Here is a 27,854-nt window from a genome sequence, read left to right on the forward strand (position 1 = left end):
CTGATTATTTCACCCTTTTTCTTGACAGGATGGTTATCATTACAGGATTAGTATTGCATGACTGGCTTTATAATCCAATATCATCATAGTGGATTCTTGTCAGACTACAGCTTCATTTACAGCTTTGAACTGAAATGAAATGAAATGTTGTAAAGGCCAATGATTGTTGAAGGATTGCACATTTTAAAAAATAAGTTACCTGATACTCATTTTAGGTGTTGTTTATAGAGCTGTTGTTGCAAGCAGTGTGGGAGATAGAGCAAAGGGGTGTGTGGAGATATGGCTGGCAGCAAGTAACTTTTTGGTCTGTAAAATGGTGACCAGGCCACATTTATATAGCTGGTCCATAGAAAAATAGTTCGACTATCCTTCAACTCCTCTCTTATTGCAAATAATTGCATGTTAAGTAAAATGTGAATTAAAACTGCATTTGGGCTGTATATGTATGATTAATGTCTGTCAGAAGCCTGTATCCTAATAGAATATGTTTCAAGAGGTTGAAGAACAATAATGTTCCCATCCCAGCAGTATAGCAATGGTAGAAATTGGGTAATTAATAAAAAAAAATAGCACATGGGATTGCTGTTTGATCACTTGTGACTTTATCCTCTCAAATGGCAGTAAACTGAACACATTAGTGGGAGTTGCTGTCCCTATTTTGCATTGTAACCCTATAGATGACATCCTATATGTAATAGATCTATACATTAAACATCCATAAAATGAAAAATATATGCACACATAACTTATATAGTTTAGCTTTATAGACTGTCAAATGCTCATCAAACTGTAACATGAACATTTGTGTCTCCCTTCACTGCTGCTGTCTGACTGTTGTGTGTTTCCATCCTTTAGAATTTCTGGTTTCTGCAGTATTTTGCTTCATAATGTATTACTTGTTGTTAATACTTGTCATTATTCTGCACCATTGGTACTGCCTTACCATCGCCACGATCTTTATGAAGCAGTTTTTCTTTATACGCCTCCTGCTACTTGGCAATCCACAAGTGCATTTTGCAACAAAAGCTCTGGTTGCAATGGTAAAGCAACTGCATTGTTGTCAAGAAGATGAGGTTCTGTCTTTCAATTTGCTGGTTTGAACCTGCTCAATCACAGAAACTGCACTGCTGCCAACTGAATTCAGCACAGTCAGAATAAAAGGCAACATGTGGCATCTCAGAAAAGGTGTTTTACATTACAAAGCTGGCTCTCTAGCTGCTATGTCATGCTAGAAGGCACCAGTTCTAATATACTTCTCAGTTACAGGATTTCAGTCATTAGAACTGTGGGAACCTCCAATGGCATCTCTATAAGGATAACAGTTGGCATTGCTTTTCCCAGCTAGTTTACATCCCCTAGCCTCAGCTGATGGTATTGAACAGTTACAATCCAAAGACGTTTGTTGATGTTTCACCAAATACGGATTTCTCAGTAGGTATGGATCTCCATTCTTAACCAGGTAGAAGGATGATATTTCATTTATATTGCTGCTCAGGGACTAGGAATAACAATGAAGGATGCCATAGTTGCAGTAGCATGAGAGGAGTTAATGCCTTTTCTAATGTCTGGACTATGCATAATTTTCATGTAAATCATAGAAGGCAGGAGGAAAAGCTACAGGGCTTGTTGTAAAAAGGCAGTGAAAAACAAAGAGTAGCAGTCTCAGGAGAAGCAGTGAGGAATACAAGCCCAAAGGTGAGAAAGGGACAAATTAGTTGGATCTGATTTTATACCATTGTCCAAAAAATATTTCCAGCACAGAACAAAATCCTGAATGAATTGTGTGCAGTGTCTGAAACAAACTCATTATTGAAATTAATCTCAATTTTTTTATCCTTGTTTGTTTCCTTGGTTTTGAGTATTTTTAAACAACATTACATATTTTTATGCTTCATTAGACAAGGTATTTAGATGGTAATATATGAAAACATTTGTTTTCCAATATTTGCCTGAACAAGCTATTACTATCTTTATGATGGTTTGCATTCAAATTAAGAAACAGCCATTAAGTTCTTCCTTGGTTTGCTTACCCTGATGACTTCAGGACAGGCGTAATGAGGTGAGCTAAAAGAAAAGAAAGCAACACAGTTAGTTCATCCCACTGAAGAACTACAAGGTGATAAATCCTTTACATGAGGTGCTGGGTACTTGCCATTGACAAATGATATATGCTGCAAAAAATGTATTTGAAGATAGTTTGAAGATTAATGCACTTGAAATTGGATGACAGAAGAAAGGAAGAACAACAAATGTATAGTATGTCCAAAGAGTACAAATGCTGACATAATACATATTTATAAGGTAGGGTTGAATCAATGTAAAACATACCAACCAAATGTATTGAATTCTTCTAAGCTTAGTCATATTTTGATCTGGCTATGAGATAATTTTCTCTCAGCTTCTTTCCCCATCCTTGTCAATTTTGATTTATTTACCTAAAGAATGAAGAGATCTTTTGCTGCAGCAATTTGGGGAAGTGATGGCCTAGTGCTATTATTGCTAGACTATTAATCCAGAGACTGAGACTAATAATCCAAAGACCCAGGTAAACATCTGGGGGAAAAAAAAAATCAGAGGTTGCTGGAAAAGCTCAGCAGGTCTGGCTGCACCGATGAAGAAAAATCAAAGTGAATGTTTCGGGTCCAGTGACCTTTCCTCAGAATTGAGAACTTCTGGGGAACCAGGTTCAAATCCCACCATGGCAAATAGTGGAATCTGAATTCAATAAAGTATCTGGAATTAAAAGTCTAATGATGACTATGAAACAATTTCTGATTGTCAGGAAAACCCCATCTGGTTCACTAAGGAAGTTAACTTCTGTCCTGAGCTGGTCTGCCCAACACATGCCTCCAGATCCACAGCAATGTAGTTGACTCTGAACCGTCTTCTGGGCAATTAGGGATGGGAAATAAATGCTGGCCAGTCAGTGATGCCCACATACTACAAAGGTTTCTGAGGTAAGCTGCTAAAAATCTGGCAAGAATGACTTTCTGAATTACTGACACTCTGTCTTTACGGCTTTGATAAGAAACTGGCTGTGACTGTCAAATTCTACCAAATTACCCCACGTTTTGTAGATTAATAGAGTGCCATTTGATTAATTTGAATTACACTATTTTTAAACACACTCCCATTTTGGAAACTCCTTGTTATCATTTTTCAATAGAAAATGGGGCTGATCAGATCATAGTATTTTTCTCCTAACCACAATAATTCATCTTGTGAATGCTGTGGAGTTTGAAATATCTAAAAAGGTTATGAATAGAAGTCAGTGAAAGTCCACATTATCAGTGCATTTGTTAATAGAATTGTCCAGAAGGAATAGCACTCAACCTGCTCACTAATGAATTGACTTGCCTGTCCTGTTTTACAATAGTGGTGATGGATATAAAATGCTCCTCAGCACAAAAGAAATAAGGAATGCATTTTTCAGGACAGAGACGTAGCTTTAATTGGAGTCCAGGCAGATGGTCAGTTAACTCCTAATTGCAAATCACCTTCCCAATGTACACTTAATAACATAACATTGACATTGAAATTCATTATGATTCCAACAACTGTGAGTGCACTTAAGTGTACATCGTTACTTTAAAATCAGTAAGTTAGCCACTCATTAAACCCAGTGCGTGGACAACACTATGAACTGCTTTTGTCCTTTTTTAAATTGATGCCACCTTATTGGCTTTAGGAAGAGAATGCACTGTTCAAACATGAGTGATCCTGTGCAGTTAATCTTTAATAAATTTTCATCAAGGATTGGAAAATACAATTCATTCATTTTTACATTAATTGTCAGTGAATGGTCAGATATTAAACGGATACTAATATTGTTCTCATCAAATATGAAGAAATTCTAACTCCATTAACAAACAATTAGGGAATTGGCTTTTGGGAAACATTAGGACCTGCAACACTTTTGACCAAATCAGGAAAATTTATCAGATACCAAGTCTCATATGGATGGATGTAATCAATATTTTAATTATTTCCTTGACATATGCCCCCAATTGCCAGAAGAATCATAACACAAGATGGTCAAGATAAACCCAGGACACCATAATATTCAGGATTTTCTTGTCCTTGTTGTCTATAATTCTGAACAATCTGACTTGAAGGGGTTCAGAAACGATTTACAAGGATTGTAAAAATGTTGTCAGTGTTGGAGGATTTGAGCTATGGGGAGAGGCTGAACAGGCTGGGACTGTTTCCCTGGAGTGTCGGAGACTGAGGGGTGACCTTGTAGAGGTTTACAAAATTATGAGGGGCATGGATAGGATAAATAGACAAAGTCTTTTCTCTGGGGTCGGGGTGTCCGGAACTAGAGGGCATAGGTTTAGGGTGAGAGGGGAGAGATATAAGATGGACCTAAGGGGCAACTTTTTCACGCGGAGGGTAGTACATGTATGGAATGAGCTGCCAGAGGAAGTGGTAGATGCTGATACAATTGCAACATTTAAAAGGCATTTGGATGGGTATATGAATAGGAAGGGTTTGGAGGGATATGGGCCAGGTGTTGGCAGGTGGGACTAGATTGGGTTGGGATATCTGGTTGGCATGGACAGGTTGGACTGAAGGGTCTGTTTCCATGCTGTACATCTCTATGACTCTGTGAATGAAATACAAATGCCCACTTAGCAATAGATGTGCACTTCATCAAGAAGCATAGGCTTTGTATCTGAATGGTACATTCCTGATGAAGGGCTTTTGCCTGAAACATCGATTTCGCTGCTCCTTGGATGCTGCCTGAACTGCTGTGCTCTTCCAGCACCACTAATCCAGAATTTGCATCTGAATGCACAAAACATTCAGAATGAAATTAATGAATTAACAGCATAAATAAGCACAAATGTGTACGATTTGGTGGTGAGTATTTAGATGTGGTTGCTTGGAATTGAATATTCAAGGATAATTAATGTTTTGGAAGGTAAGGCAGGGAAGAAAAGGAGATTTTAGTAAAGGAAGTGATCAGTGCTCCAGCAAGAAATGATATCAACACTGGAGATCAAGATGTAGAATCAGTCTGGGTAGAAATAAAAACTAGCTAGGGAAAGTCGTCCCTGGTATGAGTAATCCAGAGATACCCAAACAGCAGGAGAAAGTGAGAACTGCAGATTCTAGAGATCAGAGTCGAGAGTGTGGTGCTGGAAAAGCACAGCAGGTCAGGCAGCATCTGAGGAGCAGGACAATCGACGTTTCAGACATAAGCCCTTCCTGATAAAGTGCTTATGCCCAAAACGTCGATTCTCCTGCTCCTCAGATGCTGATTGACCTGCTGTGCTTTTCCAGTACCACACATCCCCAGACAGTAGTCTCGCAGCAGAGTACAATATAAAGCAGGAAATACTGACTGCTTGTAAGAAAGGTGCAGCAATAATCATGGATGATTTAAATGCGCATATAAATTGGATTAATCAAATTGGCAAAGCTAGCCTCAAGGAGAGTTCATTGAATGCATCAGAGATTGTTTCTTGGAGTTTAATTGTGGAACCAACCAGGGATTCGTTATTGTATAATGAGGGAGGATTAATTAATGATCTCACAGTAAAGAAGCACCAAGGGGAGAATCATCATAGCATACTAGAATTTCAAATTCAGTTGGAGGTGAGAAACTGGATTCTTCCACAAGTGTTCTGGAGTTTAGCAAAGGTAATTATATAGGCATGAGGATAGGTCTGACTCTAATGGACTTGGAAGTAAGACTAAAAGGTAGGCCAGTTGATGAGCAGTGACAGATGTTTAAGGAGCTAGTCAGTTACTACCAACTAAAATATATTCTAGAAAGGAAGGGTGAAGACAGGGGAAAAATCAGTGGATTGGAAAAATGCCAATGTACCATCCATATTCAAAAAGGAAAGAGGCAAAAAGCAGGAAACTACAGAACAGTTAGTTTGTTGTTGGGAAATTATTCAAAATCATTATGAGGGATATAATAATAAGACAGTAGGAAAGTCAAAACACAATCCATCAGTCAGAATGGTTTTATAGAAGGGAAATTGTTTTTGACTAATTTGCTATATTTCTCCAAAGATGCAACTAGCAAGGTGGAAAATACATGTAGTATATCTGGACTCCCAAAAGGCATTTGATAAGGTGCCACACAAAAAGATTAATACACAAGTTAAGATCACATGGGATTAGGGATAATGTTTTAGCTTGGACCAAGGATCGGTTACTAAAAGAAAGTAGAGAGTAAGGTAAATGGCTCTTTTTCTGGTTGGCAAGCTCTAACTAGTGGGTACCATAGGGATCTGTCTTCCAGCCCAAACTATTTACAATTTGTGGTAAAGGATTGGGTGTGGGGATAGGAACTGCTATAACCAAATTTGCAAATGACAGAAAAAATAGGTAGGAAAGTAAATTGCAATGAAGAAATAATCAATCTGAAAATGGATATAGATAAGTTAGGTGAATCGATCAAAATTTGGCAGATGAAGTTTAACGTGGATAAATGCGAGATTATCCATTTTGGTCAGAGGAATAGAAAGGCAACCTATTCTTCCAATGGTGAGAAACACACGGGTACTTTGGTACAGAGGGATCTGAGTGTCAGCATGCATGCATCATAGAAAACTAGCATTCAGGTACAGCAGATAATAAGGAAGGAAATGGAATTATGGCATTTACTTCTAAAGGAATAGAGTATGAAAGTAGGGAAGTGTTACTGCAACTGTACAAGGCATTAGTGAGACTGCACTTGGAATACTGTGTATAATTTTGTTCCCCTAACTTAATGAGGGGTACAGTTGCATTAGAGGCAGTTCAGAGGAGGTTCACTAGATGAGGGGTTTGCCTTACGAAGAGACATTGAGCAGTTTAGGCCGATAAACTCTGGAGGTTAGAAGAATGAGAAGAGATCTAATTGTACAAGATACTGAAGGGACTTAACAAAGTGGATGTAGAGAGATATTTCCTTATGTGGGCAATCTAGAACAAGAGGTCATAGTTTTAGGATGAGACATAGCAGATTTAAAACATAGATGAGGAGAAATTTCTTCTTTCAAAGGTCTTGAATCTGTGGAATTCACTACTTAGAAATGGTGGATGACGGGACTTTGAATAAATTTATCGAGGAGCTAGACAGATTTTTAATTAGTAATGGGTTGGAGGGTTATGGAGATTGGGGAGGAGAGTGGAGTTGAGGCTGAGGGGAGATCAGCTATGATTGTGTTAAATGGTGGATCAGGTGCAAGGGGCTGAATTGCTTAGTTCTGCTCCTAGTTCTTATGTTCTCTGCCCGTAAAGTGGAACATTTCTCGTTTGAACTGAACAAAAGGAACTTACAAAGGTTGATGGCAGGTGAACTAAGTGACCAGTGGAAAAGTCACTCAACAACAAGATTAACTCAGTGTTGGAAGCCACATGTTGATGACAATAATTCATTTCCAATCTACACGATGAACAGCTTCCCAACTGTCCCAGCCAGATTATTATTGACTCCTTTGTCTGTCCAACTGTTCTTCTCTTTCTTTGGACTCTATATCTACCTCTCTGTTACTCCTTTCCCCCCTCCCCATCCTATCTTCTACATATAAACTGACATTTTCCAAGCTCCCATAGATTCTGAGGAAGGGTCACTGTACCTTAAATGTTAACTTTGATTTCTCTTCACAGATGCTGCCAGACCAGCCAAGCTTTTCCAGAAACTTCTGTTTTTTGTTTCTGATTTACAGCATCGTCAGTTCTTTTGAGGTTTTTTTTTCAGTTAGGAATATGACCTGAACAGACTCTCAGTTTTGACATCAAGAATTCATTGGAGCAACAAGATACTTGGTAGACAGAAAAATGTAATGCAGATTATCTTAATGCAATTGCAATATTTTTGACTATATTAGCCAAAAGCCCAAACACAATGTCATTCATAGAGACTGACTTGGAAAACATGAAACAATTTCACTGTTAAAAGAGGGCATGTTTTCCATGGTTACAACTGATGAATATATTTGGAACAGATAAATGTGAACTCAGTCTGAATATAAACAATGCCATGTCTGACAAGTGACTGTAAAACGCAGACACTGAGTGCCAGAAATTGAAATATTTCATTGTTCAATGCTAATATTCTCCATATTTATAGAACCAGAAATTTATGTGCACAATAAAAGAATTTCTATACAAATGAATAAAAAGTTGTCCCATTGAGTGACCCAACTAATAACTGCCAAAATTACACCAAGTACAGCGTACAAGCTTGAGATAGTTTATTTTAGAGTCACAGTGTCATACAGAATGGAAACAGACCTTTCGGTCCAACCAATCCATGCCAAATATAATCCCAAACTAAACTAGTGCCACCTGTCTGTACTTGGTCAACATTTCTCCAAACCTTTTCTATTCAGGTACTTATCCAAATGCCTTTTAAATGCTGTGACTGTATCTGCTTTCACCACCTCCTCTGGGAGTTCATTCCATATATGAACTATTCTCTGTGTAAAAATATTGCCCCTTGTCCTTTTTAAATCTTTCTCCTCTCATCTTAAAAATATGCCCCCAGTCTTGAAATCCCCCACCCTAGTGAAAAGACACCTGCCATTCACATAATCCATATCATTTATGATTTTATAAACCTCTATAAGGTCACCCCTCAACCTACTATGCTGTAGCGAAAACAGTCTCAGCCTATCCAGCCTCAAACTCTCCATTCCCATCAACATTCTGATAAATCTTTTCTGAAGCAAAGTCTCAGCAAATAATACTTTAGAACCTGATTCTAGAAAGTGCCAAAAAACATTTACAGCATTGTTCAGCTACATATTATCTTGCTCTATTTTACTTCCATGCAACTGCTCACTCTGATTTTCTTGTTAGCAATATTACAAAATCCCACCAGGAAGGATTGCAGAATAAGCCCCAACCTAACCATTTCTGGATGAAGTTCCAAGTTCAAATAAGAGCTGGGACACCAATCACCTTATGGTCTTTTATATGTTCTGATTGATAAGCCATCATGGTGCAATTCCTGAAAAGGACTGCAGCCAACACACATTCTCCAGCTGCACAGCTTTCTACTTTCTCTGGCACATAAAAATTGATTATTTGAATATTCATTATTAATGAGTAATGAGAATATTCATTTTTACATCCAATAATCATTTACTGAGATTAATAGCTCTATTCAAACAGAAATTAATGCAGTTAGCTCTACCCAGAAGTTTAGCTAGCAGCAAAAGGATGTTCAAATAATAGTGAAATATTTGTACATTTATCATATTTTTAATTGTTCATTTAATTATTAACCCACTGAAGAACTGTTTGAATATTATAGTATCTCAAAATTGCTCGTCCACAAGAATCCAATTTTTCACCCATTCACTAGGACAAATTATTCTGCCTTTATATTTGGTCCAATTCTTTTCAACTTCCATTAGTCCCAAATGAATCTCAGGAGTGTTATCACAAAAAAACACTTCTTAACTTCTTAGTGTTTATAACCCTAGCTGAGCTGCTGCTTCAGTTTCCATTGCAATCTTCATTTTTTGTTGCAAACAACATTTTACATCCACACACTACAATAAATATTTTAATTTGGTTCAAGGATCATCATTGGCCTTTCTAGCTGCCTGCCACAATGCTAAACTTTGGAGTTTTACTACTTGGGTAAGTTGGCTTTCCACAGCTTAAATCCAAGAACATGTAAGTCATAATGACAACTTACATTTGTGCAGCACCAACATAGCAAAACATTTCAAAGTAATTGAAGCTTGATGTAAAATGTGAACAAAGTGAAAGCTAACAGCGGTGGATACGGGGTCAAGCCCCATCTGCTCTAGAAGTGTGTAATACCACCTCTGAACAGATTGATTAGACAAATAGGTAAAGGGCATCATAACATAAGCTTTTTCAAAAATGGAGAGTTTTAAAAATGGTGAGAGATATCAGAAGTGAAGAGAATTTTAGGGATATGTAGAAAGAAGTCACTGATGGTAGAGCAGAGGGTGAAAACTGCGACTGGAGAAGTTTGGAGATATCAAAAGAAGTAAAACCAAGGAGATATTTTCAGATATGTCCAGTTCTGAATGAGGTCGCTGAAACTGAAGCATGAATTTCTCTCCACAGATGCTGCCACACCTACTGAGTTTTTCCACCAATTTCACAATTTTGTCGCTTATTTCCAGCAGCTACAGTTATTTTGGTTTTCTGAGATATTTTAGAAGAGGGCAGACACACAGTAGGTGGGCTTTAATATCTCATGGATAAAATCACAATTGTCAATACCACTGAGCCACAAGATATAAGGGGTTATATTGATTTGCTAATCTCTTTTAAAATACCTGAGCTCAGCTCTGTGGTTGTTACAGCAGGTCAGTATGGTTGCACTAGTGATTTAGGGGGAGGTGGGTGGGAGAAAAGCAAATCAAGCTGGATTTATACTCTCATGCACCTATGGGACAGTTGGGGGTACAAACTGAACTACGCTAAATATCATGGTCTATTGTAAATGGCCTTCTGGCAGCGGCTTGTTTCACTTATTCATTATGGACAATTCAGTGAGATGCTTAGTAAGTTTGCAGATTACAATAAAATTGTTGATGTTGTGGACAGTGAAGAAGGTTACCTCAGAGTACAATAGGATTTTGATCAGATGGGCCAATGGGCAGAGGAGTGGTGGATCGAGTTTAATTCAGAGAAATGTGAGGTGCTGCATTTTGAAAAGACAGATCAGGGCAGGATTTGTACAATTAATGGTAAGGTCCTTGGGAGTGTGGCTGAACAAAGAAACCTTGGAGTGCAGGTTCATAGTTCCTTGAAAGTGGAGTTGCAGGAAGACAGGATAGTGAAAGCAGCGATTAGTATGCTTTCCGTTATTGGTCAGAGCATTGAGTGTAGGAGCTAGGAGGTTGCGTTGCTGCTGTACAGGATATTGGTTAGGCCACTTTTTGGAATATTGTGTGCAGTTATGGTCTCCCTCCTATTGAAATGATGTTGAGAAACTTGAAAGAGTTCAAAAAAGATTTACAAGGATGTTGCCAGGGTTGGAGGGTTTGAATTAGAGGAAAAGGCTGAATAGGCTGGGCCTGTTTTCCCTGGAGTGTCGGAGTCTGAGGAGTGATCTTTTAGAGGTTTATAAAATCATTATGTGCATGGATAGGGTAAATAGGCAAGGTTTTTTCCATGGGGTGGGGGAGTCATGAACTAGAGGACATAGGTTTAGGGTGAGAGGGGAGAGATTTGAAAAAGACATACAGGGCAACTTTTTCACACAAAGTGTGGTGGCTGGATGGAATGAGCTGCCCGAGGAAGTGGTGGAGGCTGGTACAATTACAACATTTAAAAGGCATCTGGATGGGTATATGAACAGGCGGGGTTTCGAGGGATATAGGCCATGTGCTGGCAAATGAGACCAGATTAAATAAGGATATCTGGTCGGCATGGACGAGTTGGACCAAAGGGTCTGTTTCCATGCTGTACATCTCTATGACTTTATGCTGCAATAATGCAGACATCAATACAATTACACTTCATAAGGAGTCCTTTCTTTGGGCAGAAAATTGGAGAAGCAAAGGATCATTGAACTTAAACCTTATTTGTTTCTTTCTTCACAAATGCTGAGTGTTTCAACATATTCAACTTCTTTTTCATATTCCCAGTGTACACATACGGAGATCTACAATTTTCCTACACCTTCCACAGAATAATCCTGACTAGCCAAAACGAAACTCCTGAGACATGCACACGTCCTTTGATGAGATAACAAGAAAGATTGAGTAGGCTAGTGCAGTAAATGTGATCTACCTGTATTTTAGCAGTTCATTTGACAAGGTTCATTTGGTAGGCTGGTAAACAAAAGGCCTTGACGTTCAAGAAAGAATGGTAAATTAACTTGAAAATTGACAGTGGCAGGAAGTAAAGGGTAATTTTTGATAGGTGTTAATTTGACTGGAAGACTGTTGCTTCCGAACGCCACAGGGCTTAGAAGCTGGTTGCTTGCATTTTTACAAGGCAACCCCCATATCCACAGATCTGGTTTCCTGGTTTCAGTTACCCGCGGTTTACTGCGGACTGAACATATTATAGGGAACGTTCCAGAACCAGGGACCAAGAGGCTGCCAGGAAGGTAAATTTCCCATTTAAATGAATAGGTTTGCTCCTGTCCGCAGTTCCGGGCAGAACTTGGAACATATTCCCCATGGGAATGGAGGGACTACTGTAGTTTATATTAAATCGAAATCCTTGGAGTAAGTTGAATATTTGGCAATTTAAAACACATCTATTTACAAAATTATTCTGGAACATCAAATCACATCTTTCCCCTGGAATGGTTAATAGGAGGAGCTTGCAATGATATATGCATAGCATCCATATTTGTTTCGGAAAAACTGCTGCATGATAATATTACATCGTTTTATCATATTGTTGTCATTCCAAATTAAATTATTTCTGTCAGTTCCTTGCGAATGCTGTCAATAATCTGAGAAGATAGGTAATATCTTTTTTTTTTAGATTAGATTAGACTTACAGTGTGGAAACAGGCCCTTCGGCCCAACAAGTCCACACCGACCCGCCGAAGCGCAACCCACCCATACCCCTACATTTACCCCATACCTAACACTACGGGCAATTTAGCTTGGCCAATTCACCTGACCCGCACATCTTTGGACTGTGGGAGGAAACCGGAGCACCCGGAGGAAACCCACGCAGACACGGGGAGAACGTGCAAACTCCACACAGTCAGTCGCCTGAGTCGGGAATTGAACCCGGGTCTACAGGCGCTGTGAGGCAGCAGTGCTAACCACTGTGCCACCGTGCTGCCCACAATCTTGAATTACATTACGTAAGCTCCTTGCATTGAAATTTTTCTGGTGGTAAAGACAGAGCTGTTTGAGCAGATGATTTTGGTTGCAGGACTCCAGGAATAAAGTTACTATGAGAGTCTTTTTCAGGAATATACTCATCTGACTGCTCAGAGATCATCAGAAGATCCATCCAGCCTGTAAACACTTTGCAAAGTGTTACATTTTACAGAGTGCAGCCTCACAAACTTCTGCTTCACTCTTTTCTCCATTCTGCACTGCCTCTGAAAACAGAAGAGAAGCAATGTGCTTGTGCTGAGGTAGAAGCTCTTTATTTAAACGAAAGCAAAAATGTTTCATTGGTCTTTCCATGCTCAAGCTCTGAGAACACAGCCATCACTGTGTAAAACTTCTGCAGGTTACAAGTTAGATTCACTTGCACCAAGATCAGCTGATGCTGGCATTTATAGCTCTTCATATGCTTTTTCCTAACTTAAGCTTTGGTGCTTTGGAAACTCAGGAAATTCCAGCCAGCTTATAATATTTTCCCTCTGCACATATTCAAACAAAGTCCAGAAAATATTGTCACAATGACCAAAGAGTTCTCAGAGCCAATCACAAATACTGATGCATGGGACTTTTTGTAGTGCCTGTCTCTGGCTAGAAGTGCTGGGTTCATATTTCACTTGCTCCAGGTGTGTCATCACATGTGAACAAGTAGGTTAAAAATATCTAAACACTGTCACAGATGTTATTAGGTGGAAATTTGGAATAAGCAGTCCCAATTTTCACACATCACAGTTCTTGAACTATTTTGCATCAGCATAAGTTCAAGGCTTTGACCTCAAACAGACTTTCGAAAATCTGATTCTGCTTCAAGGTCTGTCTTTTCTCTTTTCAGATCCGGCAGACTTCACAAAAATGCTCATTTATCAGCATTTTCTTTTGTCATTTCACTTTTGATGCTGTTATTTTCTATAAGAATTAAGTTCTGTTGTAGCCTTTCCCAATGCGACTATCATTTTGGTAAGGCAAATCAGGGCAGTATTTATACACTTAATGGTAGGGTATTGGCAGGTGTTGCAGGTACATAGTTCCTTGAAGGTGGAGTTGTAGGTAGACAGGGTGGTGAAGGCGGCGTTTGGTCCACTTGCCTTTACTGGTCAGCGTATTGAGTATGGGGGTTGGGATATCATGTTGCAGCTGTACAGGACATTGGTTAGGCCACATTTGGAATACTGCATGCAATTCTGGTCTCCCTGCTATCGGAAGGAAACTGTGAAACCTTAAAGGGTTCAGGAAAAATTTACAAGGATGTTGCTGGGGTTGCAGGGTTTAAGGAAGGCTGAGTAGGCTGGGGCTATTTTCCCTGCACGGTCGGAGGCTGAGGCGTGACATTATAGAGGTTTACAAAATCATGAGGGGCAGGGATAGGGTGCATAGCCAAGGTCTTTTCCCAGGCTAGAGGGGTCCAAAACTAGAAGCCATAGATTTAAGGCAATTTAAAAGGGACGTAGGGGCAAATTATTTCTTGGGGAGAGTGGTGCATGTATGGAAGTGAACTGGAGGACGTGGTGGAGGCAGGTAAAATTATAACAGTTAAAGGCATCTTGTTGGATAAATTAATAGGAAGGGTTTAAAGGGATAGGGGCTAAATGCTGGTAAATGGGACTGAATTAATTTAGGATACTGGTCAACATGGGCGAGTTGATCAAAGTTTCTGTTTCCATGCTGTACAATGTTCTCTTTATGACTTTAATGCATGAGAAAGAATCCAAAAGTCAGGATTTGGCTGCACTTTGTTACTACACATGACAGAATTTTATGTCTCATCTTTATGAGGCCATAATGAATTAGAGTGAAAGCAGTTTTTCCTACTCCTCACCGGTTGTATGGACAGGCTACTTAGATAGCACACCACTGCCCTCAGAAACACAAATCTTACATTGCTTTGGGTAAATTTGAATTGCATCAAGTTTTTTTGGAGGGTTTCTTTCCATGAAGCCTAGTACATTTTCTTGATATATTTTATCAAATCCACCTCAACAATTGCCTACAATGTCTGAGCACATCTCTAACACTGATTTCTGCCCCATCTTACTATGCAGCTGTTCTTGGAAAACCTGCCACTCAATGGATATTGTAGAATTACTGGCATTCCTTGTGTTGCACCCTTGTTTGATAGCACCATCAGTGTGGAGCTGCACTGTATGGTTCCCGACGTTGTTCCCCAAGGCACTATAGGCAGGGAGATTTCAGTGGCCTGGTTTGCTGGTAGGGTCCTGAAAATCCTGCTGGATGAGATGCTGCTGATGTGAGCCTTTCTCCTTCCCAGGACCAGCAGCGAAGGTCAGGATATCAAATCATTGCTTGCCAGATGAAAGCTGTCTCAGCCATCTGGAGGAATACACAGCAATGTAGCAAGAAGGTCCTTCTTTGTTCTCAGTTGTAAGTGCCATCATCATCTCTCTGATATCTCACTCTCTCTGATACTGTACTCAGCTCCCATGCTCTACCACTCCCACTGTTGTTTGCAGTATCATCCCCATCACTGTCACCCAGCCTGAACTCTGATAGCACTAACCCTGAATGTCCTCTGCATGGCCACCTCATGAGCTCAGGACACATTCCCAGTTGCACCAACAGTATGAACTGTACCACCCACTTTCATCACTAGCAATACCTGTCTCTCTCATTCCAGGAGGAAAGCAGCTTAAATAGGGCAGAAAGAATGAAGACTGATGGTAAAGCCGCCCATCATTCAGCTCCTCACCATAACTTGCAGAGGATCCTGATGTATAGCTTGTTTGATGAGTTTGGTAAGGTAGAAAGCTAAATATTAATCAGGCAAGTTTGACTTTAACAAGATGTTCAAAAAGGAATAATGACTGTCAATTTGCAACTTGCCACTGGCTAAGGACAATCTTGCTATCCTGCTGATGAAAAGCATAAAAATGGGACAAGTAGCCAACTCGCGTCTTGCCATAATTGCTGCCCATTTCTGCTATATATCTCATCATGGCCCACATCACTCAGACCCCTACAAAATTCTACTCATTGTCTCTGAAAGCAAGGAAAGATGTGTAAAGACATCAGGATCTGGGCTTTCAACTTATATCAAGCCAACCTAAAGTAATACAAGCCAATTTAAAACAAAGACAAAATATGCAACTAGTCAAGTTGACAATTTCATACCATACTCACCAACAGTGTATCTAAAGCTGTGGTAATCAACCACTCTGTGGGTTGGCAAGGTGATTCAGTGGTTAGCACTGCTGCCTCAAGTCGCTGGGACCCAATTCAATTCCAAGCTCAGGCAACTGTGCGTAGTTTGTACATTCTCCCTGTGCCTGCGTGGGTTTCCTCCAGGTGCTCCAGTTTCCTCCCACAGTCTGAAGTTGTGCAGCTTACGTGGATTGGTCATGATAAATTGCCCATAGTGTCCAGGGATGTGCAGGCGAAATGAATAGCCTGAGAAATGTAGAATTACAGGAATGGGGTGGATCCAGGCGGATTGCTCTTCAGATAGTCAGTGTGGACTCAATGAGCCGAGTGGCCTGCTTCCACACTATAGGGCTTTTATGATTCTATGAATTCAAATCCAGCCCTATCACAGACCTAAGAACTCAACCCTCCATTAGAGGGCAGCAACCTCATTCCTGCACCAATAACGTTTTCTTGGGTGCATTAAAGTGAACTTTTCTTTCCGCACCAGTCAGCAGCATCTTAGTAACTGTCCATTTGATTATGTGTGTGTCTTTGGGCACTTGGCTGTATTTTCATCTTCATGACATTTTCCTCAGACTGGAAGACCAGTTGTCAGGGCAAAAATAATTTCTTTTTTTTTTGAAAGAAACAAGAGCTGTGCTTACAATTCTGCAATTAATGATTCAGTGTTCAAGTTAAAGGAAAGTAGAAGTTTCAATCAGTTTCAATTAAATCAGAAGCACTGCTGAACTCTCCACAAATGATCATTTCTGCATGTAGTTCTTCGGTGTAAAAACCTTTATGGATATATTACAGATTTACACCACAATTTATTTTTAAAATTATTTTCAAAACACTCACGGGATAGAATCTCAATTTACTCACATTGCGCAAACAACAGTGAGAGATGTGTGAAGTAAGTCATAAGAAAGCTTTATTAATATCACAGTACATTATCAAATTATTTTGTTGTACAAGATCAAAACTAAAATACTGTGCATCGTGGTTTTCAGAAAATGTGCTCATTTTATTAATATGAGGGAAAGAATCAAGAAAATTCTCCCTTTGTGAATAATTTTATAATTATAGAAACACTGAAAAAGTAAATTCATTTTGAGGCTTTTCATTTGCCTTATCATTACAATTTGCAATAAGTCGATAAAGCAATATTCACACTGTATGAGGGGAAAGTGGTGTTTGGTTGGCAAATGGACTCTGATCAATAGAGGCATTGTGATGGAGATTGCACCAGTCACAGATAACTGACAGTTAACTTTCAATTTTGGTTTAAATTTTAACAAGGCAGGTTGACTCTGATTGGTGAGTCATTGCCCTGAGAAATGAACCAGCAGATGGCTGTCACCTCTTTTGCTGTAATGAAACAGATGCTGGGTGTGTTCATGTCCTTTCTGTCTACAAACAGCATGGCCCAGTGTATTAATGTGTAGCTTTCAGTACATGAAAATGTGCCATACTGCCTGTCCAACTTAAAGTCTGAATTTGTTGTTTGCGTAATACTTTGTACATTCAGGATTACATAGTAAATGTTGTCCAATTGTGGAATCATATCTAAAGTTTGACACTGTCTTGAATTTTTAAAAGGTGCCGTTTGGTTGGGTACAGTCAATATCTCACTTGTTTTGAGCAGCTAAAGGGATATGTCATATGATGTGATTTGCCAGCCTTGAGTCATATTTGGCATCACTCCAGAGCTGAAATTCATAGACCACATTATTCATTTGTGAGCTGGGCAGAATATCTTTTTGACTTGATGACAACTCCTTACAGGTGTGTAATGGCAGTGGGAGTGTACTCGAGGGTGAAATCAGGACGGCAAAAAGGGGACATGAGAAAGCTTTGGCAAAAAGAGTTATGGAGAACCCAAACAGATTCTACAAATGCATTAAGGACAAAAGAGCAACTAGGGGGAGAATAGGGTCTACTAAAGATCAACTAGACTTGTCTATGTGTGGAACTACAGGTGATGGGCGAGATACTAAACAAGTATTTTGCGTCAGTGTTTTTTACTGTATCGATATGGAAGCTAGAAAGTGAAGCTTGGAGTGATAAATAGTGATGTCTTGAAAAGTGTCCACATTTCAGAGGAGGTTTTTCAGAGATCTTGAAACACAAAGATGGCTCAGTTCTGAGACTTGATCAGGTGTACTCCACAACTTTGTGGGAAGTTTGCGAAGTCATTGCTGAGACCCCAACAGAGATATTTATACCATCAGTAGACACAGGTGAAGTGCTGAAAGGCTGGAGATTGGCTAACGTCATGCTTTTACTTAAGAAATGTGGTAAAGAAAAGCCAGGAAACTATCGAGTGGTGAGCCCGATGTGTGTGGTGGGTAAGGTGTTGTAGGGGATTCTGAGGGACAGGATTTATATGTATTTGGAAAGGCAAAGACTGATTAGGGATAGTCAACATGGCTTTGTGAATGCGAAATTGTGTCACTAACTTAACTGAGTTTTTATTTGAAGAAGTGACAAAGAAGATTAATGAAGGCAGAGAAGTGGACGTTGTCTATATACACTCCAGGAAAGCGTGTGGTGAGTTTCTGCCTGGTAGACTGGTTACCAAGGTTAGTCTCAGCGAAGCCTCATGCTCCCATGGGGAGGTTGAACAGTTTATCAACTTTATCAACACCTTCCACCCCGACCTCAAATTCACCTGAACCATCTCAGCAACCTCCCTCCCCTTCCTGGACCTCTCCATCACCACCTCTGGCGACCAACTGACCACCAACGCCCACAGCTACCTAGACTACACCTCCTCCCACCCTACCGCCTGTAAAAATGCCATCCCTTATTCCCAATTCCTTTGCCTCCACCACCTCTGTTCCCAGGATGACCAATTCTACCTCAGAAAGTCCCAAATGGCCTCCTTCTTCCACGATCGCAACTACCATTCCCACGTGGTTGACAATGCCCTCCAGCGCATCTCCTCCACTTCACGCTCCACCCCACCTCTCCCAATGCGACAAGGACAGAACGCACCTGGTCCTATCCTTCCACCCCACTAACCTCCACATAGAACGCATCATCCTCTGCCACGTCCGCCACCTCCAAATGGACCCCACCACCAGAGACATATTTCCCTCCCCACCCCTATCAGCGTTCCGAAAAGACCATGCCCTCCACGACTCCCTCGTCAGGTCCACACCCCCCACCAGCCCACACCCCACTCCTGGCACCTTTCCCTGCCACCACAGGAAGTGCAAACCCTGCGCCCACACCACTCCCCTCACTTCCATCCAAGGCCGAAAGCGATCCTTCCACAATGGTGAGAAATTCACCTGCACCTCTACCATTGTCAGCTATTGCATCTGCTGCACCCTGTGTGGTTTCCTCTACATCAGGGAGACAAGACGCTTTCTTGCGGATCGTTTCAGAGAACATCTTTGTGACACCTGCACCCACCAAACCCACCGCCCTGTGGCAGAACACTTCAACTCCCCCTCCCACTCTGTCAAGTACATGCAGGTCCTGAGACTCCTCCACTGCCAAACTGTTACCACCCAACACCTGGAGGAGGAACGCCTTATATCCCGCCTTGGGACATTGCAATTACAAGGACAAATGTGGATTTCACCAGCTTCCTGATTTCCCCTTCCCCCACATTATCTCAATCCCAAGTCTCCAACTTGGCACTGCCCTCCGGACCCATCCATCACTCTGTCCCTCTGACCTGTCACCTTCTCCCTCAGCTTCCTGCACCTATTGTTTTCCCAGTTACCTCCCCCCAACCCCATCCCCCTCCCATTTATCTCTCAGCCCCAACCCACAAGCCTCATGAAGGGCTTATGCTCGAAATGTTGATTCTCCTGCTACTCGGATGCTGCCTGACCTGCTGTGCTTTTCCAGCACTGCACTCTCGACTCTGATCTCCAGCTTCTGCAGTCCTCACTTTACCCAGACTGGTTAGCAAGGTTAGATCACATGGAATGTAGGGACAGCGAGCTATTTGGATGCAAAATTGGTTTGAATGTAACAGACATGGGGTGGTGGGAGAAGGTTGCTTTACTGACTGGAGGCCCATGACCAGCAGAGAGCTGCAAGGATCGGTGCAGGGTACACTGTTTTTTCTCATTTTTCATAATTAGATTAGATTACTTACAGTGTGGAAACAGCCCCTTCGGCCCAACAAGTCCACACTGACCCTCCGAAGAGCAACCCACCCAGACCCATTCCACTACATTTACTCCTTCACCTAACACTATGGGCAATTTAACATGGCCAATTCACCTAACCTGCACATCTTTGGAGTGTGGGAGGAAACTGGAGCACCCAGAGAAAACCCATGCGGACACAGGGAGAATGTGCAAACTCCACACAGACAGTTGCCTGAGGCAGGATTTGAACCCGGGTCTCTGGCGCTGTGAGGCAGCAGTGCTAACTACTGCGCCACCATGCCGCCCAAAATGATTTTTATAAATGATTTGGATATGAGTGTAGGAGGTATGGTTAGTAGGTTTGCAATTGACACCAAAATTGGTGGTGTACGGTATTGGGAAGAAGGTTATCAAAGATTAAAATGGGATCTTGATCAGATAAGCCACTGAGCCGAGGATTGGCAGATGGAGTTTAATTTAGATAAATGTTGTTACATCTTGGAAAGGCAAATTAGAGCAGGTTTACACACTTAATGATAAGGTCCTGAGGACTATTGCCAAACAAAGAGAACTTGGAGTGCAGGTTCATACTTCCTTGGAAGTGGAGTTGCAGGGAGACAGGGTTGTGAAGGTGGTGTTTGGTTTGCTTGGCTTTATTGATCAATGCATTGAGTATAGGAGTTGGGGTGTTATGTTGTGGCTGTATAGGACTTTGGTTAGACTACTTTTGGAACACTGCATTCAATTCTGGTCTCCCTTTTATGGGAAGGGTGTTGTGAAACCTGAAAGGGTTCAGAAAAGATTTACAAGGATGTTGCCAGGGTTGGAGGGTTTGAACTGTAGGAGGAGGCAGAATAGGCTGTGGCTGTTTTCCCAAAGTGTCAGAGATTGAGGGATGACCTTTTGGACGTTTATAAAATCATGAGGCGCATCGATAAGTTGAATAGCCAATATCTTTTTTTCCAGGGTAGAAGGGTCCAAAACTAAAGGGCTTGATTTAAGGTGAGAGGGGAAAGATTTAAAAAGGACCTAAGGGGCAACGTTTTCACACAGAAGGTTGTGCATGTATGGAATGAGCTGCCAGAGTAAGTGGCAGAGGCTAGTATAATTACAACATTTAAAAGGCATCTAGATGGATTCATGAATAGGAAGGGTTTAGAAGGATATGGGCAAATGCTGACAAATGGGATTAGATTGATTTAGGAAATCTGATCAGCAGGGACAAGTTGGATGGAAGGGTCAGTTTCTGTGCTGTATACCTCTGTGACTGTATTAGTAGTGATTGCCACTCATGTTGCTACTCATAATAGCAGCATGACACCGACAGCTCTCGCTGCCTTAACTTTAAATCTGAAAATTCTATTTTCTCTCCAAACTCTTTGATCTCTTTAGTTCCAGAACTATACCTAACTTCCTCATGAAAACATTCAATATTTTGGCTTCAACCACTTTCTGTGGCAGAGAATTCCACCAGCTCAACATTCTCTGGGTGAAGAAGTTTCTCCCCATCTCAGTCCTAACTGACTTACCATGTATCAATAAAATGTGACTCCTGGTTCTGAACTCTTCAGTCATCAGGAGCATCTGTTTACTCTGTCTAGTCTTGTTAGAACTTTATAGGTTTGCATGAGTTCCTTCTTCATTTTTCTAAACTCCAGTGAATAAAGTCCTTATCAATCCAGTCTCTGTTCATAGATCAGTCTTCCCAGTCCAGGAATATAGCTGATAAATCTTTGTTGCATTCTATCCATAGACAGAACATCCTTTCTCGGATAAGACGACCAAAACTGCACACAATACTACACGTCTTACCAAGGTTCTGTATTGCAGCAAGACATCCCTGCTCTTGTACTCAAATCCTCCTGCTATGAAGGCTAGCATACCATTTGCTTTCTCCCCTGCCTGCTGCATCTGCATGCTTACCCTCAGGGACCACTGCACAAGGATTCCCATGTCTCGTTGCATCTCTCTCTTTCTCAATCTGTCGTCATTCAGCTAATAATCAGCCTTCCTACATTTTGCTACTGAAATGGATAACCACCCATTTATCTACATTATACTTCATCTGCCATGTATTCGCCTATTCGCACATTCCCCTCACAGCTCAACCTCCGACTCAACATCATGTAATTTGCAAAACTGGAGATACTACATTTAGTTCCGTCATATTAATCATTAATATATATCATGAATAACAGGGATCTGAGCACTGATCCCTGTGGTACCCCACTAGTTACTGCCTGCCACTCAGAAAGAGACATGTTCATTCCTATTCTTTGTTTCCTATCAGCCCTCTGTCCTGTCAGTACACTCCTGTCAATCCCACGTGCTTTACTTTTACACATTAACCTCTTGTGTGGGATCATATCGAAAGCCTTCTGAAAGTCCACGTCCACATATCACTGGATCCCCTTTGTTAACTCTACTAGCTACAACCTCGTAAATTCTAAGTAGGTTTGTCAAACATGATTTCTCTTTCTTAAATCTGTACTTTGCCTAATCACTATTTTCTAAGTGCTCCACTATTAAATCTTTTATTGGTGTCAGGTTCAGTCAATAATTCTCCTTTTTCTCTTTACCTCCTGTTTTAAATAGTGGGGTTAAATTAGCTACCCTACAATCTATAGGGACTGTTCCAGAGTCTACATAATCTTGAAAAGAATCAGTTTGTCATATTCCCTGCAAGTTTTCCATCAATCATTTTTCCCCTTTTAATCAATCCCTTTATCCTCCTTTGCTCAAACTTAAAGTGCACCCAATCGCCAGTTCAGTTGGCTCTGTTGGCTGGATGGCTGGTTTGTGATGCAGAGTGGCATTGACAGCGTGTTCAATTTCTGCATGGCTGAGATTACCATTTTTTCACGCAGAGGGTGGTGCATGTATGGAATGAGCTGCCGGAGGAAGTGGTGCAGGCTGGTACAATTACAACATTTAAAAGGCATCTGGATGTGTGTTTAAAGGGATATGGACCAAGTGCTGGCAAATGGGACTAGATTAGGTTAGGATATCTGGTCAGCATGGACGCGTTGGACTGAAGGTTCTGTTTTCATGGAGTACATCTCTATGACTCTATGACTCCCCATCTCAACCTCACCCTTCACTTGAGGTGTGGTGCACCTTAGGTTAAACTACCACCAGTCATCTCTCACTAATAAGAGAATAGCCCTATGGTTTGGTAAGACTATGGGCGACTTTACCTTTATTTCATAAGACAATAAGTAATAGGAGTAGATCATTCAGCCCCTTGAGCCTGCTCCACTAGTCAATAAAATCATGGCTGCTCTGACATTCCTGACATTCACTTTCCCGCCCTTTCCCAGTAACCCTCAATTCCCCTACTGATCAAAAATTTCCCTCAGACTTAATTATACTCAAAGACACTATCCTCACAGCTCTCTACTGCAGGCGTTCCAAAGACTCTCAGCCTGCAAAGAAGAAATTCCTCCTCATGCCTTAAATTATTGCACTTTATTCTGATTCTACGCCCTCTGATGCTAGACATTTTTCCTGCTAAGCCCCTTAAGAATCCTATATTTCAATGAAAACACCTCTCACACTTCTAAACATCAGTGTGTGGGGTCCCAACTTGTTTAGCCTTTGACAATCCCTCCATACTGGGGATCATCCAAGCAAACCTTCCCTGAACTGCCTCCAATGAAATTATATATTTCCTTAAATAAAGAAACCAAAGCTGCTCATGGCACGCCAGATGTGGTCTCACCAGCATCTTGTACAGTTGCAGTAAGACTTCCCTACTCTCTATTCCACTCCTTTGAAATAAGGGCCTTCATTCCATTAGCCTTCCTGATTACCTGCTACACTTGTGGGCCAGCTTTCTGTGTTACATGTACAAGTATGTCCAGGTCCCTCTGTGTTACAGCTTTCTGCAGTTTTTCCCTAATTAAATAATATTCTGTGCTTTTGTCCTCCCTTCCAAAGTGAACTTGATATCTTTCTGCATTGTACTCCAATTGCCAACATTTTGTCCGACCTATCAATATCACTCTGTAAACGATTTGTATCCCTACACAACATGCCTTTCTGCATATTTTAGTGTTTTCTGCAAATGTGGCTACAGTACATATATTTACTTTTCCCAAGTCACTAATATAAACATTGTAAATAATTACAGTTCCAGCACTGATCTCAGTGGGACCCCATTGGGTATGGGTCATGAATCTGAAAAACGAACCCTGATCACCACTCGTCCATGAATCACTTCTTTATCCATGCCAATATACTACCTCGAAAACCATGGGTTCTTAATTTATGACTTAGCCTTTTGTGAGAAACCTCATTGTATGTCTTCTGGAAATCCACTATACACTCGGGTTGAGACTCTCTTGAAAAATTTTAATAAATTAGTCACGATTTCCCTTTTTATGAAACCATGCTGATTCTGCTTGATTAGATTATGATTTTCCAAATGTTCTGCTAGAATTTCCTTAATAATTGATTCCAATGCTTTCCAACAATAGATGTTAGGCTAATTGGCCTACAGCTATCCGCATTTTGCCTCTCTCCTTTTTTGAACAGGAATGTCACATTAGCAGGTTTCCAATTCTCTGGTACTTCTCCAGAAAAAAGTGATTTTTGAGAAAGCTACAACCAAGGCATCCATTATCTGTGTAGCTTCCTCTTGAGGATCCTAGGATTAAAGCCATTAGTGCCAGGGGACCTATTTGCCTTCAGGTCCCATTAACCTAACACTACTTCTCTAGTGATAATACCTAATACTGAAGAATAAAGCGGAGGAATTAATGACTTGTTGAGGTATCTTCCACTATAAAGACTGATGCAAAATATCTGGAACAAAACTGCCATTTCCTAGTTCTGCAAAACTGTTTCCCTCGATTCATTTTCTAAGGGGCCTATGTCTATTTTGACCTCTCTCTTTCTTTTTATATATTTAAAGAAGTTCTTATTGTCAGTTTTTATACTCCTCACTGGTTTGCCCTCATACTTTATTTTCTCTATGACCTTTTTACTCCTCATTTGCTGGATTTTGAATTTATCCCAGTCTTCGAGGCCATCACTGACTCCTGCCTCCTTCTATGTCTTTCTTTCAGCTTAATACTCTCAACTTCCTTGGTTAGCCATAGTTGTTTTATCTCTCTCTTAGAATCTTTCTTCATTACTGCGATATATTTTTGCTGATAGTCATGAATTACTTCCTTAAATGGAAGCAGTCTGCCACTGCTTGCTTATTGTCATTCCTCCTCATCTATCTGCCCAGTTGACTTTATGGTCACTCTTCCCCAAGGAGAGTTGCACAGCTAGATTGCCAATTATTCCTTTCTCATTACACCATAACCAGAGTAGGATGGTCTGTTCTCTAGTCGGTTCTCCACATTTGCTTGGACAAGACTGCTGATGACACTGTTCATTAATGATATATATCACCATCTCCATCTCCTTCTACACTCAGTTTTAGTAGTGTAATAAATCAGTGACCTTGGATTAGGATAGGAAATATCTGATGTAGCCCTATCATTAGTGACCACTGTATATGAGCGAATTGGGTGAGGTGCAGAATTGTACTGTATTCTAATGTACTGCCCATCATGACTGAATGGCCTGGTGTTGCTTGCAATGTAGATATACATATGGAGAACCATCACTTGGGTGAGGTGCCAGAGAGCTTCTCATAAATAACCGCACCAAACAGCCATCAGCAAATTTGGGAAAGATGGGAAGAAAATTGCTTCGATAAAGGAACATCAAGCAAGCAAGAAAGAAAACATTCTGCATTTCACAACCAATAATGACTAAAAATATTATTCTTCCACCTGATTTTTGACAAAAAGCTATATAAATCCACGATGCTGGCAGCAGGAATTCCCAATTGTGACAGCAAGTCTAAAAAACCAAGTGGTGCCTGCTGGTAATCACATCTGGTGCCATTCTGGAAATATCTTTTGGAAAGGAACTGCTTTTTGATGAGCATCGTCCATGCATTCAGGTGTCACTACACCCAAGTGGAGCGTAGCAGCCAAACAAGCAAGGCAAGCAAATTAACCGTGTGATTTACTTTGTCACTTTTCTTTTTACATACTGCAACTTGCAAGGTTACTGATGTTGAAGGGGAATTAAAATAAGACACTTCTTACATCTTTCATTTGGCGACTTCACAGTTTCAGGAAATTTTGAACTGGAGTCTCCCTGGTTATTCATTGAGATGGATTAAGATGCATTCTGCACTGAAAAATTATTTCACACCTTGTTGTCATCGGATGATAATAGCTTCATATATTTTGCTGAGTTGCCATTTGTTGGTTGTCAATACTGTAAAGAGTTACTTGTCTGACACTGTGTACATGAATTATTATCAACATTGCTATTTGAATTAAAAGCTACAGCGGATGCTGTTTGTAATAGTTAAAAGCTGCCAAAAAAATGAACAGTTTCAAAATCTAAATCAAGATTAATGTGAGTTCATGAAAACAAACCTTTTGAGGTTTGACACTATCTCAGTAAATCATAATACAGTCTGCTCTGAATTATAACACAGGCAAATAATAAATTAGTTTTCAAAGATTTTGTTTCCACATTTCTGCTTGGTATTTGCATTAAAATATATAATGTATCTGACATGAACAAATTAAACTTCTGAAGCACACAATTATTAAAACATATTTTGCTTCTTTTCTTACAACAACAAAATGGGAACATACCCGCAGCTGGTTTCTAACAAGCTGTCGCCAACCTGCAGTGAAGCCATTCCAAAGTCTGCTATTCTGATGTTATTCTTTTCATCCAACAATAAATTTTCTGGCTTCAAGTCTCTGTGGCTGTAGGAAAAAGACAGGGTAAGAATTACTAGAGGTTACCTTCACAACTCTATTTAAGTGGAAAAAAAATCAAGATAAACTTTTTTTGCCTTCCAGTCTATTCCTATTCATTGTATTTTCAATCACTGTATGATGAGTTTAGTCAGCTGAACTGACAATTGCTTTTGCATTTACTCGGAAAAGCTCCTGGAGAGAAATTCTTCAAAATAATAGGAGGAAACTAATGATGGAAATGTACAACAGGTCAGGCAGCACCTGGAACAGTTTATTGGTCAACTTCATGTGTCACAGCTTGCGTTAAAATGCAACATTTACATGAAGGGTTCCATTTAAAACGCATTCTTTCCCTTTCAATCTCTGTTGTCCATTTAGTGAGACCTAAATTCAAAATAGTTGTATTTATTTTACTGGTGTAAACACAACAATGACAAGTATACCAAACTGTCCAAACCATTTGGCCTACTACTAATTTGCCATGACCTTTTAGTTTCACTGATGATGACTCCTAACTGATATAAGTGCAGGGCTTTCTTTAATATAGAAATGAAGGTCCTGCCTTCACTTCCGGAAAGTTCAAGAAGACTAATCAAAGCCTGGATTGCACAAGCATTGACTAATATTTCATCTACAGTGGTCTAATTAGAGTCAAAGTAACTGACAGGGAGGTTATCTTTCCAACTTCTCTCAATATGGAGCCAAGGGGAGCAGAAATACTCTTCCTGGCTGCACATTAATACTCTGGGTTGCTGATAGCCCACATATTTACTTTTATAGCCTTGAACATAGCCATGAGCTACTTCACATATCCAAAGTACCTGAACCAATCAGCAGCTGCCCAAGGTGTGCTTCCAGCTCTCCAGCTATTCCAATGAGACCAATGGGCAAATTTAGAATGGCATCAAACCTCTTGCACGTGGCAAGTGAATCCAGAATGCCAATCATTTCACAGCTGCCTTCAAATTTAAGCTCCTTTATTTTCAGTTTTATTTTAGTTTCAGAATTTGTATATTCCA

General features: G+C 40.4%; 1 protein-coding gene across 1 annotated transcript in view; it reads right to left on the reverse strand.

Annotated features, from left to right (window-relative positions):
• Positions 1 to 27,854, reverse strand: part of LOC132824294 (serine/threonine-protein kinase BRSK2-like) — a 946,497-nt gene that overhangs the window by 159,735 nt on the left and 758,908 nt on the right. Inside the window, 2 exon segments of the mRNA XM_060838637.1 lie at positions 2,031 to 2,064; positions 26,725 to 26,841. Of these exon segments, the coding sequence (XP_060694620.1) occupies positions 2,031 to 2,064; positions 26,725 to 26,841 (151 nt within the window).

This window comes from Hemiscyllium ocellatum, chromosome 18 (assembly GCF_020745735.1).
Source record: "Hemiscyllium ocellatum isolate sHemOce1 chromosome 18, sHemOce1.pat.X.cur, whole genome shotgun sequence".
In the NCBI taxonomy this organism is placed as follows: Eukaryota; Metazoa; Chordata; class Chondrichthyes; order Orectolobiformes; family Hemiscylliidae; genus Hemiscyllium; species Hemiscyllium ocellatum.